General features: G+C 43.4%; 1 protein-coding gene across 1 annotated transcript in view; it reads right to left on the reverse strand.

Annotated features, from left to right (window-relative positions):
• Positions 1-14,564, reverse strand: part of LOC139579169 (RING finger protein 150-like) — a 35,841-nt gene extending 21,277 nt beyond the window's left edge. The window contains exons 1-2 of the mRNA XM_071407542.1: positions 13,822-14,564; positions 1,384-1,634 (exon numbers count right to left, since the gene is read on the reverse strand). Of these exons, the coding sequence (XP_071263643.1) occupies positions 1,384-1,634; positions 13,822-14,278 (708 nt within the window). The 5' untranslated portion in view covers positions 14,279-14,564. The remainder of the gene's footprint in view (positions 1-1,383; positions 1,635-13,821) is intronic.
• Positions 14,565-20,397: the final 5,833 nt, after the last annotated feature.

Genomic DNA, 20,397 nt, shown 5'->3' on the forward strand with positions numbered 1-20,397 from the left:
ATGGACACGTTTCAAGGTTAGAGAAAGGGCGTGAGATCCACTGTCCCCATCTGAACCAAGGTGGACCATATTACTGGTTAATAGATCTGAAGGAGCCGTTCTGAGAGGCTGTGTAATGTTTTAACACGGCAGGATGAACAGTCGCTTAGTGATGTTGACATAGCAGCGTCTCTGAGCTGACAGTTAACCACTTGTTGCAGACCAGAGGAGAAAACACAGGCCGAGTCAGGTCATTGAGTTGTGCAAGGTATAAAAAAGGGAAAGAGAGAGAAAAAGAGAGGGAGGGAGAGATAGAGAGCTAAATGCATGAGGGAGGGAGGGAGAGATTGAGTGGATAATAGATAAATACTAAGAGACATTGAGAGAAAGGTAGGCTGCTAACCCTCGCTATCTAGGTCTAGTCTCACTGTGGAAAAGAACTGCATCAGACCAGGCCACTGCCCACAGCTGCTCTCAATCAATCATCAAGGAAAGTCATTGTGACATCAACAGAGAACAGATTTGTGGTTTCAGGCCTGGCAAGTTCTTGTCACCATGGTGCCCATTCCCCTTGACAACCCATGTGGTTGTCTGTAACATTTGTGTCAACATTGGACAATCTTAGAAAAAAGATTTCCAAAAAGTTTATTCAGCTGTCCCCATAGGAAAACCCTTTGAAGAACCCTTTTTGGTTCTATGTAGAACCCTCTGTAGAAAGGGTTCCACATGCAACCCAAAAGGATTTTACCTGGAACCAAAATAATTCTCCCTGCAACCAAAAAGGGTTCTTCAAAGGGTTCTCATATGGGGACAGCCGAAGAACCCTTTAAGGTTCTAGATAGCACCTTTTTTTCTAAGAGTGTGGGCCACGGTGTGTGCATTGACTACACGGTCCAACAGGACTACACGGTTGACGGTCCAACAGGTTTCCGCTAGCAAACCCAGCTGTCGCGCAATTTTTAATTTTGGCCTTCATTTCTGGAAGGAAAAGGCAGGGAAATGTTTGGAGAAGACGAATCACCTCAGAGAAAAGCAACTGCTCTACATATAGATATAGAAAAAGTATGTTCATACTGTGGTAAAACTGCTAGTTTCCGCTGTCATTACGGTCATACCGTACCTGGTTGCGGTCACGAGCGTTGGCATATCTGAACCGCTGTATATAGTAGAAGACAACCTGTGTGTGATCAGAGACAACACACTGAAATACAGTAGGATGACTTTACCAACCATGTCTTTGGTTGTCTTACCAACCATGTCTTATAATCCCTTCAGATGGTTAGTTAAAACGCTACACTCACTACGTGCCTCACATTGATCCGGTACCCGCTGTATATAGCCTCGTTATTGTTATTTGGGGTGTTATTTGGGGGGGGAGTACTGTGTCTGTACAGTGAACCGTACCTGATTGCGGTCGCGAGCGTTGGCGTATCTGAACCGCTGTATGTAGTAGAAGATGAGCCATGCCAGGGAGATGATCATCAGGACGATGAAGGAGATGGAGACGAACACCACCGACGTTCTGCTCACATACTTCTGAAGGTTCCTCGTTCCTATGGTGATGTGCACGGTCACCGTGACGTTGCGTTCTAGTAGAGCGGCGATCTCCCGACCCTTGGGTTCCGGAATCATGATCGCCACGATATCCCCCGTACCTGTTGGAAGAGGAATTTCCAGGTGAACAAAAAGAAGAGCAGTCGTTGGTAAAGTCAATCAAATATCGATTCGGTTTATTAAAAGTTGCAAAAGGGAGACATTTCTAGAACAGAGCAGAGAAAATGTCTAAACGGGCCTCTTGGAGACGGGCACTGTATATTCTAAATCACACAGCACCAGGCTGGTAGGAAGTCAAGACAAACAGGCTGGGACTTTGTCAGCTGCTACAAAATATATCCAACCAACTATTGTAAATATGTTGTAGTTCATTGGAAATAAACTTAATAAAGGATCTGTTGAGACAACCTAAACATCCATATGGGACAATATATTATTTTTGTATGGGACAGAGATCTGCAACATCTGGCTCTGGGACTGCATGTGGCTCTTTGATTGCTCCTTTGTGGCTTCATTTGATCCCATTCATTTGTATGGGATTTGAAACCTCTCTGTGGAGGTATCAGACCCCTATTGTGTATCAGGGTTGAGCTAAACTATAAATAACCTGTACTCACAGAACACTGTCTGTAGAACACAGTGAGTAATTAGCATTAGGCTAGCCTACTGGGAGTTCATTCAGGCAGAGACAGGACGCAGAGCCAACAAAACAAACCCCTGACTCTCCATGTCTGGGTCAGAGCCCTGTGGTCCTGTTAAGAAGGGAGAAAACGTTACAGATTTAGAACAAATCTGTCGAACAGAAATGATTTGTCAGTCACAGAGTAAGGAATCATATTAGCTCTATTCATTAGCTGACATTTCTATCAGCAACGTTTTGAACATTTCATGTCACTGGTGTCACAATACCAGACCGCTTTGATAACACAGTCCAATTGACAATTAGGTCAGGCCCAGCTGCCACTAAAAAGGTTGGATCGGTAACTCATTTAGGGGTCAAACAAAGTACCACACCCCCCCCAGACACTCTACAAGGGAACATAATTTCATAGCAAAGCCATTAGTTCACACCACCAGATAGTCAACAGAGTGGAAAATTGTAACCACCAAGGATATTTTAACACTTTCACAACTGAGTCGAAGGTTGTTGAGTTGGATGTTATCAAGGTCATGGACAACAGAAGTGCCACTTTAACACGTTGTGTTTTAACACTTCAGTTAACTCCTTTCAGAGTTGAAACCAGCAAGTTCTGACAGGGCCTCCCACCAGACATTATTCTCATCCTCACCTCTCATCTAGCCCCTCTCCCTATGGCCTGTGACCTGACACTTCACACAATCCTCAACCGTCACACCAAAAGATACTATAGCTTCGATATCCCCTTTCTTCACACAGAAAATTATAATTACAGTGATAAAATATCCTTCAAGTAGGCTAAGTCCTAAGCTAACCCACTAAATAACACAATCGATTCCCCTCAAGATTTCAAAATGGCCACCATTCACGTTCATAAGAAGCAGGCCAAAAAGCTTCAGCGAGGCAAGACTCCGAGTGCCTTAACTTGCAGCTACAGTATGTACTGCCTACCTGTCTATCGGACATGGACACACTTTAACCACTGACTGAAGCATTGGGAGGTGAGGTGAGAGTGATAGATAGGAAGTATAGCCTATCAGAGGTGTCTGAGTGGTTTAAAATCCCAGACAAGAGATTACATTCCATGGACACTCCATCTGCAGCCACACATTGAGGTGGGATGATGTCTGTGTCGTCAAGGGCCTAAGTGACTCATTAGCCTTTGGAACTCGGTGACATCATTTCCTCTAGGACTCTGCGGCCTTGTTACCGTGGCGTCTGTGCGGAGCCACAGGAACACAGAAGCCCCAGGGTGCTTCACTCCATCTATCAGTAATTTCTAAAGGAGAGGCTCGTTCACTCTGCCACCACCGCCGCCCGGGCAGCCCGCCAGCCACAGGGCATTGTGGGATACCCTCGGCACCCGGCGGAGGTCTGAGAGTGGCCAAGGCCATTATATCACCATACCCTGGGGATGGATAGAGAGAAAGAAAAAAAGAGAGAGGAAAGTTGGCACCTAGCAACACCATATTATCACTGCAGAAGAGACAAAAACAGGTTGGAAAAAGCTGTGACTGAAGAAATAAAAGTAGCTGAAAAACTTTTTGCCCAAGACAGACACAAAGCAAGCAGCAAGGCATTCAAAAATGGATGACTCAGTCAACCCACTCACTAATGAATTCCGGATTAGAAAAGGAACATTGGACTTTACTCCAGAGACTGAAATATATTCACTAACAAATGCAGATTTAAAACCGCCAAAAGATTAGCATACGACACAGTGGGCGCGTCCATAAGGCTAGGAGCTAAGCTTCCCCTAAAGTAAATTGGCAAAATTATATAGCCTAATTATCTTACTCCTGTCGATACAGAAATTCATAAAATAATTCAAAATAAGCTACTACACCAGAAAGCATGATTTGGCCACAGAGGATCATTAGCTTCTTTAAAAACATATAAGCTGTGGATCCTCGTAAAACTGACTATCCTACCGATCCTTGACTTCGGCGATGTAATTTACAAAATAGACTCCAACACTCTACTCAGCAAATTGTATGCAGTCTATCACAGTGCCATCCGTTTTGCCACCAAAGCCCCATATACTACCCACCACTGCGACTTGTATGCTCTCGTTGGCTGGCCCTCGCTTCATATTCGTCGCCAGACCCACTGGCTCCAGGTCATCTATAAGTCTTTGCTAGGTAAAGCTCCGCCTTATCTCAGCTCACTGGTCACCATAGCAGCAGCAACCCAAAGCACGCACTCCTTATCTCAGCTCACTGGTCACCATAGCAGCACCAACCCATAGCACGCGCTCCAGCTGGTATATTTCACCCCCAAAGCCAATTCCTCCTTTGGCCACCTTTCCTTCCAGTTCTCTGCTGCCAATGACTGGAATGAATTTCAAAAATCACTGAAGCTGGAGACTCATATCTCCCTCTCTAACTTTAGGCACCAGCTGTCAGAGCAGCTCACCGATCACTGCACCTGAACATAGCCCATCTGTAAATAGCCCATCCAACTACCCCATCCTCAAACTGTTATTCTTTTTATTTTAATTGCTCCTTTGCACCCCAGTATCTCTACTTGCACATTCATCTTCTGCACATCTATCACTCCAGTGTTTAATTGCTAAATTGTAATTATTGCGCCACTATGGCCTATTTATTGCCTTACCTCACCTCATTTGCACACACTGTATATAGACTTTTCTATTGTGTTATTGACTGTAATGTTTGTTTATTCCATGTGTAACTCTGTGTTGTTGTTTGTGTCGCACTGCTTTGCTTTATCTTGGCCAGGTCGCAGTTGCAAATGAGAACTTGTTCTCAACTGGCCTACCTGGTTAAATAAAGGTGAAATAAATAAAAAAAATGTCATTGCCTACAGTCAGAAGGCACCACAATTTAGGCAGCGCGCCTGGCAAATAGCCACATAGATGATTGTTGAGTTGCGAATGTCAGTGAAAAGTAGAAGCCCAGCCAGGTATATCGCAATATTTCAAAATACAATTGAAGGAAAACATCATTTGGAAAGCAAATGTCTATTGCTGTAAAGAAAAGACAATGAAAATAATAATCTGTCTTTTGGTTATCAAAATTCTCAATTAATTGAGTGAACAGTAAAGCCTATCTTATTAGCACCAGCTAATATATGCGCACTCACATTCCTGGTGAGTGCGCATATTCACTCTTTCATGGTTGGATTAGTGCTACTTGAAAGTCAGTTTTTGGACAATAATTTCCTCCTCCAGGTTAGATGAACGTCATAATTGTGTGTGTCTACCCTTCTCATAGGACGATTAGATGGATCAGACAACATGGTTTTAATTGATCTGTTTGTCAGTGTCAGCAGAGTAGGCTACTCTGTAATTTTTGACGTATTAAAAAAAGATTCTGCTAATGTCTCCAGTCATATAAAGTGTAGTAGAATTGCATGAAATGTGTTCATATAAGGCCATCTGTCTCAGCCTCCAGTAGCTTGTGTCGGGGGGCTAGGGCCAGTCTGTTATCTGTGTTGTGTTATATATATATATATATATCTCTCTCTGCATTTTTCTGGTGAAAATCACGTCAGGTGAACAGGTCAGGGTTCCATAGCTGCAGGCAGAACAGTTGAAACTGGAGTAGCAGAGAGAGAGAGAGAGAGAGAGAGAGAGAGAGTGTTTCCTCCAATGTGGAGGAGGAAACCCCGTGCACCTGGCTCCCTTGGTTAGCGCGCACTGCGCCCGGCCCGCCACAGGAGTCGCTGGTGCGCGATGAGACAAGGATATCCCTACCGGCCAAACCGGTAGCCCGGACTACGCTAGGCCAATTGTGCGTCCTCCCGGTCGACCTCCCGGTCGCGAACCCAGAGTCTCTGGTGGCGCAGCTAGCGCTGCGATGCAGTGCCCTAGACCACTGCGCCACCCGGGAGGCCCCAGGTTCTGGCCTTTCTAGGGAGTTTTTCCTAGCCACCGTGCTTCTACACCTGCATTGCTTGCTGTTTGGGGTTTTAGGCTGAGTTTCTGTACAGCACTTTGAGATATCAGCTGATGTAAGAAGGGCTTTACAAATAAATTTGATTTGATATAGCCTACAGCCATGCATTCAATGATTATGTTATATTATTAGCCTAAATTAAGACTATCCAATCTACTCATCACATTAGGAATAGTAGGCTATTTTACATAAGTCTGCAAATATGATGATGCATGGAATGCTTTATTATAAAGGTGCATTTTTCTGGTGAAAATTTGCTTCCCCAAACTTGAATCTCACACGCCTATGGGATACGGCATGCACGGTATGCTAATTTCCCTTGGCAGAGTTGCATGACTCACATCTGTACAGGTCTAGCTAACAGTGAGAATAGGTAAAAATACAGTGGGTGAAAGAGGGTGGTCAAAGAACAGAGGGAAGAGATGGAGGAGACAGAATACAACTCTTGTTTCTCTGTTCTCTCGGTCGGTCGCCATGGCGCCCAGTTTCATGACGTGGTCCTGGAAATAAACCTCAAGGTGTGTGTGTGTGACGCAGGGACTGATCCCCCATGGATCCCCCAAAGGCGCAATGCATTATTATGCTCATAAATCTCCATATGTAACTAGTTCGTCGTAAGAGACATACAGCCACAGGTTTATGGAGAGAAAGGAGAGCAGATCAATAGATCTACATAATAATAATCTTTACTAGCCCAACTCTTCGTATGGGTCCAAAAGCTGCACTCTTGAAGCTTTTTCTCATAGGCGTATTGTCTTGAAACGGAAGTTAAAGGGCTACTGGCAAAGTGTGCTTTTTTTCGGCTTCAGATTGCCTAATTGTTTCCAAAAAACTAAAACGACTAGACTAAATCTAATAATACACAGCATTCTAATGAAATAAGAGCATCAGGAATGAAGAGCTCTGGAGCCAATGTCCTGGCATAGACGGGGCCTAAATCACATTGTGATGCAACAGTGCACAATGGATAGTAGGCCGGAGGCTACTGTGTTATCCTGCATATAGGGTTTACACACAGCAAAGCACAATGCATTAGGTCCAAGGACGCCACATATAGGCCTATATGCAAACAAGCGCACACACACACACACACAGTTGGCTGAATTAGCAACGAGTGTTGCAGCAGCACCATGGTTTGTTCATACATAACTGTTAAGGGTAGCCACTCCTAATGCAATCAGCGGCACAATCACCGGCAGAAAAACAAGGCTGTGTGTGCACGGTAAACAGATCTCACGGCTGCTAATACTATTACGTTAACACTGAGCCCTACACCCTGACAAACGCTACACAGCTTAAAAAAAAACATCATAGGCTTGCTAACCTAACCAGATACCCCTCAACCGATGTGCATAAATAAACTGCCTGGACATGAGGGCACAATCCAACATGGATGCCAAAAGTTTAGTAGCAACACATGGCCTCAAGGAGTGGATTAACTTCTTCACCTCTATGAGCCTTGATAACAATATGACCATGGTAAAGGAACACACTGACAAAGTTGTACGGTCTGCAGAGCTGCTTTTGCACACTGGCCATGCTTCAGCTGTTAAGTATGAGATCTTAAGTAGGTAGTGCAGAGTAGACTCAAGGTTTTAGCCATCTTTACCATCTGGGTGGGATTTTGGATTACATAGACTGGTCCCTGATCTGTTTGTGCTGTCTTGCCAACTCCTATGGTCATAGTCACGTCAATAACCATAGGAGTTGGCAAGACACTACAAACAGATCTGGGACCAGGCTAGAAATTACAACCCAGATGAAGGAGACAAGAATACTGACACAAAGATATTCCACAAAGGGGCAACACATTTTATCACCACTGTCTGCAAGTAGTTGGCGAATCCATTTCATTTAGAGAGAGAGAAAGAACAAGAAAAACAAAATAGCTGCTTCTAAAAATCAAAGCAGTGTGTAATATCAACCGATGGCCCGACAGAGGCTGAACTGGACCAAAATCTCTCCTCTTTGAGGACACCCATTAGCAAGAATGGTGCATAATAAGCCAAGATGGTGCATAATAAGCCACAATGGTGCATAATAAGGAAAGCCAGGTGGAATAGAGAGCGAGTGAGCAGTTGATTTTTAGAGGAAGGGCGCTAACCTGTTTAGTGCTGCTGAGGATTAGCTTTTGCTAGCAGCCTTGAGGGCAGCATAACCTGCTGTGTAGTGGATAATAGTATTTGGTTAGCTGTAATTAAACAGCACAAATCCTTATTCAATATCAACAGTGTTAGTCTGTCCAGCGAAAATGTGCATAAAAATATAAAATAATTAATACATGTAGCCACCGAAATTTGCATAGCCAAGATGGCCGACAAAACAACTGCCTAAAAAACCATGGTCAGGAAAGAAAAACTGAAAGGATCTGGCAGAGGGAGGGAGCCACGTCATACAGTAATCTAGTGATTAATTCCAGCTCTCAGAAAATGTCCTCCACATGCTCATTGCTTTCCCTCCATATAAAAGCCAGACTGCAAATGGCAAGTCTTTCATAAAGATCAGCCCTGATAGGATTCATACGTGTCCTGTCCACACAGAGGTCTGAGTGTTCTCATACAAAAAGGCCTTGTATGCATTCTTTGTCACAGGTGGGGCCAACCTAATTAAGATGAGAGAGAGAGGGAGAGAGAATGAGATTCTTGGCTCTCGGTTACCCTGGCCGATACAGTCCACTTCTGTTGGCCCACCGAGGACTGTTCTTTCTCTCGCTTTCTTTTAGTCCCCCTTTCCCTCATCATTACTCTCTCTCTCTCTCTCTCCTCCATCTCTGTCTGTTCGTCTCAGGGCTGGGAGTATGAGTCTTAGCAGCCCCAGAAATAGCACAGTCTCCTCTTTTCCGTAGGTACCCAGGGACTGCCGTCCCGCTGTACCCTCTCAGCAGGAAGGGTGTGTGTGTGTGTGTGTGTGTGTGTGTGGTGTGGCTAGTATCCACATGCTTCCCAGACAAAATAGTTTGGAAGAGTTAGTGCATATATAATGCAGACTTTTTGTGACGTTTTTGTTCACTTCAGTTGTTCAGGCATACAACAATTGTTTTTGAGGCAGGCGGAAGTCAGTAGCCGAAGTCTACGCCCCTTCGTCGGTGATTGGTCAATAATAGGGAATCTTCACTAAAGTCTTTGTTGTCATTCAACGAGAGATGACTCATTTTCATGTAAAAAATAAAATAAGAGATAAATACTGCAAACATCTTAGTTAGATGTAAAATTGCGAGACTAAGATCTCCTCAGCAAAAACTTCAAAATGAATAACAGATTTCTTGAGTTATCTTAGATTAATTTGGACTATTTTGAAGAAGTGTATACTGGCTACGGCGTCTCAAAATGGACAAACTGGACAAAATGGACAAACAATACTATCGCCACTTTTTAACGGAGTATACAAGCACACTTGTTCGGTTCGCCTAGCCGAGCTCGGCGCCAGCTGAACTGAAGAATGCTGACGCCTTAACAGACACATCTCCTGGGCCTGTGCCAGCCAAGCAGGGAGGGACCCAATGGAGGTCTCAGAGAGCTCACCAGGGGTGGCCACCCACCCCCCAAACACCTCTCCTCGGCTGGCCCCATGTGTCTGAAGCATCTGGTAGGGCCTTCCACCATCTCTCCTCACTTCCCCATTAGGAGCCAGCATGCTGGCACACCACTGTCCAGTCCAGGTGATGATGCAGATGGGGCTTGGAATCTGTCAGAGACTGCCAGTGAATGTGAACAAAGGGGTTTATATGAATGTAATTACCTGTTGTGATCCACATGGCGTAATCCTCAGTTAAAAGAAGCCAAAACGTCAGCAATGGTAACCATTCCATTGACGCCAACGATCATGGCAACCCGATCACCTGCACAGCTTGGATGCCCATACAGACAGACACCACTCTGTACTGGTTGGAGGAGGTGTGTCAGTGCTTTTGCAGCAGGCTAATGCAGTTTGGCAGCGTGCTAACAGGGTGATGGGCTGACCGGCAGTGCATAACCTATTGTGAAGGAGGGTGCTACATTTTACAGCACGTCGTCAAACCAGTCGCACAGTCAGGTTGTGTTAAGACACAGACATGGTTCGTTTAGTTTCAATCCATTAACATGATCTGTCTCAGTAAACAGAGCTACAGTAAAGACAAACGAGCATAGCCGAGCTCAAAACGTATGTGGGCAACCACACACACACGTCAGAGTCATAGAGTGCATTCGGAAAGTATTCAGACCCCTTGACTTTTTCAAAATGTAGTTACATTACAGCCTTATTCTAAAATGTATTAAATCGTTTTATCCCCCTCATCAATCTAAACACAATACACCATAACAACAAAGCAAAAACAGGTTTTTAGAATTTTTGCAAGTGTATATATATATATAAAAAACTGAAATTTCACATTTACATAAGTCTTCAGACCCTTTACTCAGTACTTTGTTGAAGCACCTTTGGCAGCGATTACAGCCTCAAGTCTTCTTGGGTATGACACTACAAGCTTGGCACACCTGTATTTGGGGAGTTTTTCCCCCAATCTTCTCTGCAGATCCTCTCAAGCTCTGTCAGGTTGGATGGGGAGCGTCGCTGCACAGCTATTTTCAGGTCTCTCCAGGGATGTTCGATCAGGATAAAGTCCGGGCCCTCCTGGCTGGGCCACTCAAGGACATTCAGAGACTTTTCCCGAAGTCACTCCTGCATTGTCTTGACTGTGTGCTTAGGGTCATTGTCCTGATGGAAGGTGAACCTTCACCCCAGGCTGAGGTCCTGAGCACTCTGGAGCAGGTTTTCATCAAGGATCTCTGTACTTTACCCTGTTCGTCTTTGCCTCAAACCTGACGAGTCTCCCAGTCCCTGCCGTTGAAAGACATCCCCACAGCATGATGCTGCCACCACCATGATGCTGCCACCACCATGCTTCATCGTAGGGATGGTGCCACGTTTCTTCCAGACGTGACGCTTGGCATTCAGGCCAAATAGTTCAATCTTCGTTTCATCAGACTAGAGAACCTTGTCATTTTCCTTTTATTGAGGAGGGGCTTCCGTCTGGCCACTCTACCATAAAGGCTTGATTGGTGGAGTGCTGCAGAGATGGTTGTCCTTCTGGAAGGTTCTCCATCTCCACAGAGGAACTCTAGAGCTCTGTCAAGGCCCTTCTCCCCCGATTGCTCAGTTTGGCTGGGCGGCCAGCTCTAGGAAGAGTCTTGGTGGTTCCAAACTTCTTCCATTTAAAGATTATGGAGGCCACTGTGTTCTTGTGGACCTTCAATGCTGCAGACATTTTTTGGTACCCTTCCCCAGATCTGTGCCTCAACACAATCCTGTCTTGGAGCTCTACGGAAAATTCCTTGGACCTCGTGGCTTGGTTTCTGCTCTGACATACACTGTCAACTGTGGGACATCATATGTCACAGGTGTGTGCCTTTCCAAATCATGTCCAATCAATTGAATTTACAACAGGTGGACTCCAATGAAGTTGTAGAAACAACTCAAGGATGATCAATGGAAACAGGATGCACCTGAGCTCAATTGAGTCTCATAGCAAAGGGCCTGAATACTTATCTTAAGGTGTTTTTTTACTTGTAATAAATTGGCAAAAAAAAATCTAAAAACCCATTTTCGCTTTGTCATTATGGGGCATTGTGTGTAGATTGCTCAGGAAAACAAAATATTTTATACATTTTAGAATAAGGCTGTAACGTAATAAAATGTGGAAATAGACAAGGGGTCTGAATACTTTTCAAGGTACTGTATATGAAGACTAGACTGTATGTGAAAAGATAAGGAATGTGGAGAGATGGTATGGATCGTGGATGATCAGGGATAGAGAGGAGAGGAGGAGGGTGTTTTGTGTAGGACTCATAAGATGCCTGAACCCTATGTTTCTCCTAAGACCTTTTTCTTTGCACCGATGGTGCAAGTGTACAGAGTGGCCAGAGCCCACCACCACCAAACTGTCACTTGCAGAGCTAGGGGGGCCTACCCAGCCTAGATATTGAAAGAGAGCGGTCTACAGTGGAAACTTGGCAGCCAGTTAACACCAGTTTTGTCTATTAAAGCCTTCTCTGCTAGCTCCAGTATTGGACCCGGACCAGACGGAAACACCTTCGACTGAGGGATAACATACCCAACTGATTAAAATGTCCATTGGATGTGCTTGGGGGGGACTCAGATATTCCCAAGGACAGACTCTCCAAGCTGGCTCATCTTAAACATGTCCACCCACCACTACGCTGTGATAGTTAAATTAAAAGCACGCCACGAAATCAGATGTCTAAGAAAAGTTGTCATAGTAACTGCCGCTTTCTGTAGATGTTCAAGCCAAGGCTAAACAGAGATAACTCAATTAGTACATTTGAATTAGCCTGTCGACCCCATTACTACACTAAGTGTATTTATGGTATTTCAGTGTCACCGTTGAATTGGATAGGTTTTATGAGAGCAAACAAACGCTCTTCTACGTGCACACACACACACTAAGTTGACAGAAGCTGTACCAATATGGATTGCCATTTGGATCTCTTGCAAAGCAGGAATCAGTTTTACAACCCAAAAATTGAAATAATTTTGGGATGAAATCGTAACTGTGCTAAATCCTTCTTCCATTAATATTTATGTCCACCTAAAACTAAAATCCTCCTACTTCCTGCCCCCTCTGCTCCTCTTTGTCCTTGATTCTTTCCTACATGGCTCAGGGTGAGAGCAGGAGAAACCAGCTCTAAATTTATTTTTATTTTTTATTCTGTCTCTTCATCTGCACTGATTGGAACATACTTGACAAGTGAAAACAATAATGGTGGAAGCTCATCATGAGGCTGGCTTTCACCTGGCAAGTTGTCAGTGCTGAAGAAGAACAGGGAGCGAGGTGAGGTCAGATTTTGATGCGGTAAAGAATGAGCCGGAGAGAGAAATTACAGGAGAACTCTTTAGCTTACACAACAGCCTCAGCCTGGTCTGAGCCAGTACCATGCCAACCCCTGACTCAACATTTGGCCCAGTTCAGAATCAGAATCAGCAAGAATCAGATATGCATTACAATTAGATATAGGCTAAACTGTATAGGGAATGTGTAGGATATCAGAGCCTGACTGATGATCTATCCCAATGCAGTCAGGGAAACATGCATCAATAGTCTATACGAGCTGGGTGGATACAACTCCCAGTGTCATGGTGAGTTCATGCATGAGCTATGCAGCATAATATCAACATATATATTTTACACAAGGGGCCCATTTCCTTAAAAAGAAGGCCTGCAATCCTTAATCTAGTTTTGTGGAGAAAAGTTGTTCATTGATAATCCTCACACAGCTAGGAGGAATGAGGAGTGATGCCGGTTCACTGTTGAATTATAAACTAATTCATTATCAGTTCACCAAACAGTTGTCTCGACAGACAATGATACATCAAAATGGTTTAGGGTTTGAGGACTGCATTGAGCTTACATACTGTTATGATTTGCACTTGTAGGCACAACTGGCAGCAAATGGACAATGTGCTTCTTTGTTGATTAGTTCAATATATAATAGTGAGTTTGACAGTTTTGAGCTTGTAGCTTACTGACATGAATGCCTTGCCAGTCTTCAACAGCCTAAAACAATGTGTGCCATTGCCATAACGACATGATAAGAGGGCAGAGCACTTGTAAACTGTCACCACGTCACAACAGTGACAAGTACAGTGTATCTCATACAAGTGATGCAGTGCATCGCATACAGTCATGTAAGCTTGATGAGTATGATGCATTGCTCCCCCGAAAGTGTAGTTTACCTTGATGAGGCATTGTTATGGTATCGTTGACATTAGTGGAGCCCACGTTATAAATTATGACTGCAGAAGCGTTGTGGAGTGCAGCGACGTTGCGAATTTTATCTCTGAATGTACAATTCCCTGCAGCTATCAACGCCATCCAAGCATTGTTTTGATAAGGCAGGGGATACTTAGCGTTCGGGTCGCAAGCTTGTCTCTCTTGCAAAAGCAAAGGCATCAACACTTGCCCTCTTGCTTCTTTCTTGGGGGAGTGCTCGCCATATCTTCCACACTCAGTCTTCTCTGTTTTGATTTCTGAAGTCACGGGATCCACATAAGTAATGTTGACAAACGCGGTGTACCATTCTTCTTTCTCCGCCACCGTAAAGTCCAGACACAGAAAATGCACGAAGCAAAAGGATAACAGCCATGTTGAGAGAGCTAGACTGCGGCAGGCTTGGATGAGGGACGTTGCCATGTTCAGTCCGAGGATATAGCGAGCGTTTCCCTCTCCACCAAGCCTAAAAGCTGCCTCTCGCTGGTAGCCTCCCCACCTTTCCAAGCTCGACGACTACGATTTCGGACTACCCTGAAGATGAAATACTTGAAAAGTGATGCAGCAAAACAACTGATTAAAGGTAGTTTCTGGTTGTTGACAGAAATGTTTTTAAACAGTTGGTTGTAGTCGTGCTTCTCCACCCTGCCTACTGCTACCTAAGCGACTGGCCTGTAATGTTGTTGTCAGTCAGCTGTGCGCGCTGGACAAGCTTTCTTAACATGTGACCTGGGCGGGGATCACGAAGATAGTCGAACCTGTCCCCCATAATACAGGCTAGTGTTCACCTATACAGGGATCGGCAATAGGCGTCCGCGAATTATTGATTTTCGCCCACCAAAGTTGTTAGTAAAAAAAAGCAAATATATATTTACACTACAGGTCAAACGTTTTAGAATACCTACTCATTCAAGGGTTTTTCTTTATTTTGACTATTTTCTACATTGTAGAATAATAGGGAAGACATCAAAATGAAATACACATATGGAATCATGTAGTAACCAAAAAAGTGTTAAACAAATCAAAATATATTTTATATTTGAGATTCTTTAAATAGCCACCCTTTGCCTTGATGACAGCTTTGCACACTCTTTTGACCGGTATGTGTATATATATATACTTTATTATGGGAGATTTTAGCAGTGGTAAAATAATGTAAAATCATCAGGAATTCAGCCAAAATGTAATTTAATGTAGAACATATCTTCCCAAGTATTCCAACAAATAAAAAAAGTGTTGCTTGCAATGTGTAATCACAATATTTATCCAGCAGAGGGCAATATTGTTTACAGGTCACAGACCCCCCCCCCCCCCCCCTCCCCTCCCCTCCCCCCCACACACACACACAATTTACATTGGGGGTTTCGAATTACAGGTTAATACTGTTAAGACACGTTGCAGAAAAATAACATGACCATAGCCGTGGGTCTGTGACCTGTAATCAAGTAAACATTGCCCTCTGCTGGGTAAATATTGTGATTACATATTGCAAGCAGTTCTTCAAGTTGACCTCAAGAGAGCACTGTATCCTACTACATGTCCATCATCATGCCAGCCTTTGGAAGAGAGAAAACAGGTGAGTGCGTCATAAGCCCTATATACGTCCCAATTAATCACATTCTTTCCAATGAAAGGAAGTCTAGATAAATGCAGTCTAATAATAGTTTTACATGAACTCAAATCAAATGATATTTGTCACACGCTTTGTAAACAACAGGTGTAGACTAACAGTGAAACGCTTACTTACGGACCCATCACTTAGCAACAATGCAGAAAGAAAGAAAATAGAGCAATAATAGAAAGCAAAACACGTAATAATAAAACAAATAATAAATACACAATGAGTAACGATATACCCGGGGTACTAGTACCGAGTCAATGTGCAGGGGTACGAGGTAATTGAGGTAGATATGTACATATAACTAGGAATAAAGTGACATATAAACAGTAGTATATACTATATGTACATACAGTTTGTGTGATAACCAGCTATAATTAGACCCAGGAACATGTACAATACATGGTGAGGGTTAACAGATATCACTCACACACAAACTGTGACTAAGAAACCCTACTATATGTAATTTAGTGTAAACAGCAACCCCATGAACAGAGACAGTATATTATTATATGCATTGTATTCTGGAAGGTTCAATAAGTATTTCTAAGTGTCAAGCTTATCATGTTAGGGCATCTGACCAGCCGGTAGGTCTAAAGCAGTGTTGGGGGGCTCTGGGTAAATCTACATATCCACACTAGCATACCACCTGAATGCATGCCTAATATGGCTTCATGCTAGGAGATATGTTAGTGTGGATATTGGAACCGAGCCATACAGTCTCAGGCTTGTTGCATTGCCACTATTGATGTGTAATTATTCTGAACACCCAAAATACAGCAAGTTAACAATATGAAGTTAGATTAACACAAGACTCGTAACAAACGTTTTATTAACCATGGAGAAATGTAGCCATAAAACAACATGTGCTTCTGTGACAAATCTGATTGACCACATATTTCGTGGACACGTTTCTGGACGAGGCTGGATACCAGGAGGATCTGAGAATGACAGACTGTTGTTTAGTACAGTAGCCTACACACACACCACTGTGTTCATATAGACAGATGGAGATAGATACAGTAAACCTACATGAGGTTAGATGAGATGGTATATTTCCTCTAGAGAGTATTTTTGTACAGTAATAAGGTGACAGGTTGTTGCATTTCCACAGCACAGCCTGGGGAAGGGAGATTTCACTGGAAATAACTATGCCATGTCTCCATCTAATCACTTTCCTTACCATTTTGAAGTAGGAAACCAAAAGTATTTTATGCCATTGCCACCACATACGAAATGACAAAATCGATTCCATTTGATCTGCATTTGCCAAGGCGTAAAACTATTGACGTAATACTTTTGGAGTCAATTCAATCAAACTCACAGTGCAGTATTTGCACAAAACTGTATGAATTTGTCCCTCAGTCAGTGGTCAGGTGCCTTGTTAATAGTAAACAAATTGTGAAATATATATCTCTTGCAGTAGCTGACAGCTAGCTGACATTCATTATGTTGGTATCAGAGACATGGGGGAAGTTTAAGGAAATGACTCAGAACACAGAATGACACAGAACACATCAACAACAGCACCGTTTCTGTTTGAGCCATCTCATGATACTTTGTGGTGGTTACAGCACCTACACATAATAACCCCATAATGTCAAAGTGGAATTATATATTTATTTTTTCTACAAATCAATTAAATATGAAAATCTGAAATGTCTTGAGTCAATAAGTATTCAACCCCTTTGTTATGGCAAGCCTAAATAAGTTCAGGAGTAAGAATGTGCTTAAGTCACAGAATACAGTAGGTTGCATGGACTCACTATGTGCAATAATAGTGTTTAATACTGTAGTGGGCTAAATCAGGGTCACAGTGATTATTGGTAGTCTTAAACAAATCTACATTGAAACAAAGTATATACCTCACACACATGGTTATGGGCTTAAAAAAAAGTCACCTATACCATGTCTGATATAGAGTTGATGTATTACATTTTGATTTTGCATCCCAATATTACACTTTATATACATCACAAAAGACTGAAATATAACAAAACTGTTTGACAGAAACATTGTAATTTGTCTGTTTTAAAAATATATATTTATTAATAAAACTATGAATAATATTAATAACATTCCACCCATGAGGCCAAATAGGGTGCTTTGGTCATTGACTGCAGGAAATGGCTACAATGATTTTTGAATGCCTACCTCGTACCCCACACACAATTATCTGTAACGTCCCTTAGTCGAACAGTGAATTTCAAACAGCGCATGCACGCTGACACGGTCGCCAGTTGTACAGTGTTTCCTCCGGCACATTGCTCCTGCTGGCTTCCGGGTTAAGCGAGCAGTGTGTCAAGAAGTAGTGCGGCTTGACAGGGTCATGTTTCGGTGGATGCATGTCTCTCCACATTAGCCTCTCCCGAGTCCGTACGGGAGTTGCAGCGATGGGACAAGACTGTAACTACCAATTGGGTATCATAAAAAAGGGGTAAAAACTTTATAAATAAAGCTAAGCACAGACTAAATCCTAGAGGAAAGCCTGGTTCAGTCTGCTTTCCAACAGACACTGGGAGACAAATTCACCTTTTGTCACGTGTGTTCCCTCTCCGGCCTCTAGGTCACCAGGCTGCTCGTTATGTCGCACACCTGCCACCGTCGTTATGCGTACCTGCGCATTGTCAGACTCATCTGGACTCCATCACTTCCCTATATATATCACTCCCTTTGGTTCCTTCCCCAGGCGTCATTGTTTATTTTTCTTGTTTTGTATTATGTGCCGTTTATTTTACTAAAACACTCACTCCCTGAACTTGCTTCCCGACTCTCAGCGCACATTGTTACAGAATGACGCCTCACCTAAGGGAAGCGGGAATGACTTTGTGTCCGGGAGCTGCTACAGGCTTGCATGCCTCAGACAGATCGCCAGGCTCCCCGGCCTTCGCGGGTTCGTCAGTCTCTCAAGCCTCAGCTGGATCACCAGGCTCCCCTGCTTCCACCGGCTCATCAGGCTCTCATGCCTCAGCTGGATCGCCAGGCTCCCCTGCTTCCACCAGCTCGTCAGGTTCTCAAGCCTCAGCTGGATCGCCAGGCTCCCCTGCTTCCACCAGCTCATCAGGCTCTCATGCCTCAGCTGGATCGCCAGGCTCCCCTGCTTCCACCGGCTCGTCAGGTTCTCAAGCCTCAGCTGGATTGCCAGGCTCCCCTGCTTCCACCGGCTCGTCAGGCTCTAATGCCTCAGCTGGAACGCCAGGTTCCCGCGCCTCAGCAGGGGTGATCGGTCCGCTCCTGATCCCGGGGATCGTCCCTTTGGTCGGCGTCTTGCGGCTGGAAGGGGGTACTACCACGTGTGCTTCCTCTCCGGCCTCTAGGTCACCAGGCTGCTCGTTATGGCGCACACCTGTCACCATCGTTACGCGTACCTGCGTGTCGTTAGACTCACCTGGACGCCATCACTTCCCTGAATGTCACTCTCTTTGGTTCCTTCCCCAGGCATCAATGTTTCTGTTTCATGTCTGTGTGCTGTTAATGTTTCTTGTTTTGTATTATGTTCCCTTTATTTTCTTAACACTCACTCCCTGAACTTGCTTCCCGACTCTCAGCGCACATTGTTACACCTTTCAGCAGGACAATAACCTAAAACACAAGGCAAAATATACGCTAGAGTTGCTTACCAAGACAATATTGAATGTTCCTGAGTTTTGACTTAAATCTGCTTGACAGAGCTTGAAGAAATGTGATTTTTTTTTTAAATATTGTACAATCCAGGGGTGCAAAGCTCTGACTTACCAAGAAATATGCACAGCTGTAATCACTGTTAAAGGGTATTCTAACATGTATTAACTCAGGGGTGTGAATACTTACACTACTGTTCAAAAGTTTGGGGTCACTTAGAAATGTCCTTGTTTTTGAAAGAAAAGCACATTTTTTGTCCATTAAAATAACATCAAATTGATCAGAAATACAGTGGAGACATTGTTAATGTTGTACATTACAATTATAGCTCAAAATGGCCAGAAACAAATAACTTTCTTCTGAAACTCGTCAGTCTATTCTTGTTCTGAGAAATTAAGGCTATTCCATGCGGGAAATTGCCAAGAAACTGAAGATCTCGTACAACGCTGTGTACTACTCCCTTCACAGAACAGCGCAAACTGGTTCTAACCAGAATAGAAAGAGGAGTGGGAGGCTCCGGTGCACAACTGAGCAAGAGAACAAGTACATTAGAGTGTCTAGTCTGAGAAACAGATGCCTCACAAGTCCTCAACTGGCAGTTTCATTAAATAGTACCCGCAAAACACCAGTCTCAACGTCAACAGTGAGGTGTTGAGGTGACTCCGGGATGCTGGCCTTCTAGGCAGAGTTCCTCTGTCCAGTGTCTGTGTTCTTTTGCACATCTTAATCTTTTATTTTTATCGGCCAGTCTGAGATAGGGCTTTTTCTTTGCAACTTTGCCTAGAAGGTCAGGAATTTTAATTTGGAATTTTCTATTACGGTATCTTTACTTTTACAGAATTATGACAATTGGATACCTTTTCCACCACTGGTTAGAGGTAATAATACAGACAACAGCAATAACACAATCTTCAAACAGGCAGACTGTTCTCTTTCTTCAAGACTTCACTATCGACCCGTTTGATCTGCATGTGGTCTTCTCCATTTCTCAAAAGCCCCCTTCATTCCTTGAATGTGGAACGAATCTGTCAATAACCAATAATAAACTGCCATTTTTGATTTCCATCACCCAGTGGTGGAAAAAGTAGCAGTTGTCAGACTTAAGTAAAAGTATAGATACCTTAATAGAATGTTCCTCAACTAAAAGTGAAAGTCACCCAGTAAAATACTACTTGAGTAAAAGTCTAAAAGTATTTGGTTCTGAATATACTTAAGTATCAAAAGTAAATGGAATTACTAAAATATACTTAAACATCAAAAGTATAAGTATAAATCATTTCAAATTCATTATATTACGCAAAAC

The sequence above is a fragment of the Salvelinus alpinus genome, chromosome 6, assembly GCF_045679555.1.
Source record: "Salvelinus alpinus chromosome 6, SLU_Salpinus.1, whole genome shotgun sequence".
NCBI lineage: Eukaryota > Metazoa > Chordata > Actinopteri > Salmoniformes > Salmonidae > Salvelinus > Salvelinus alpinus.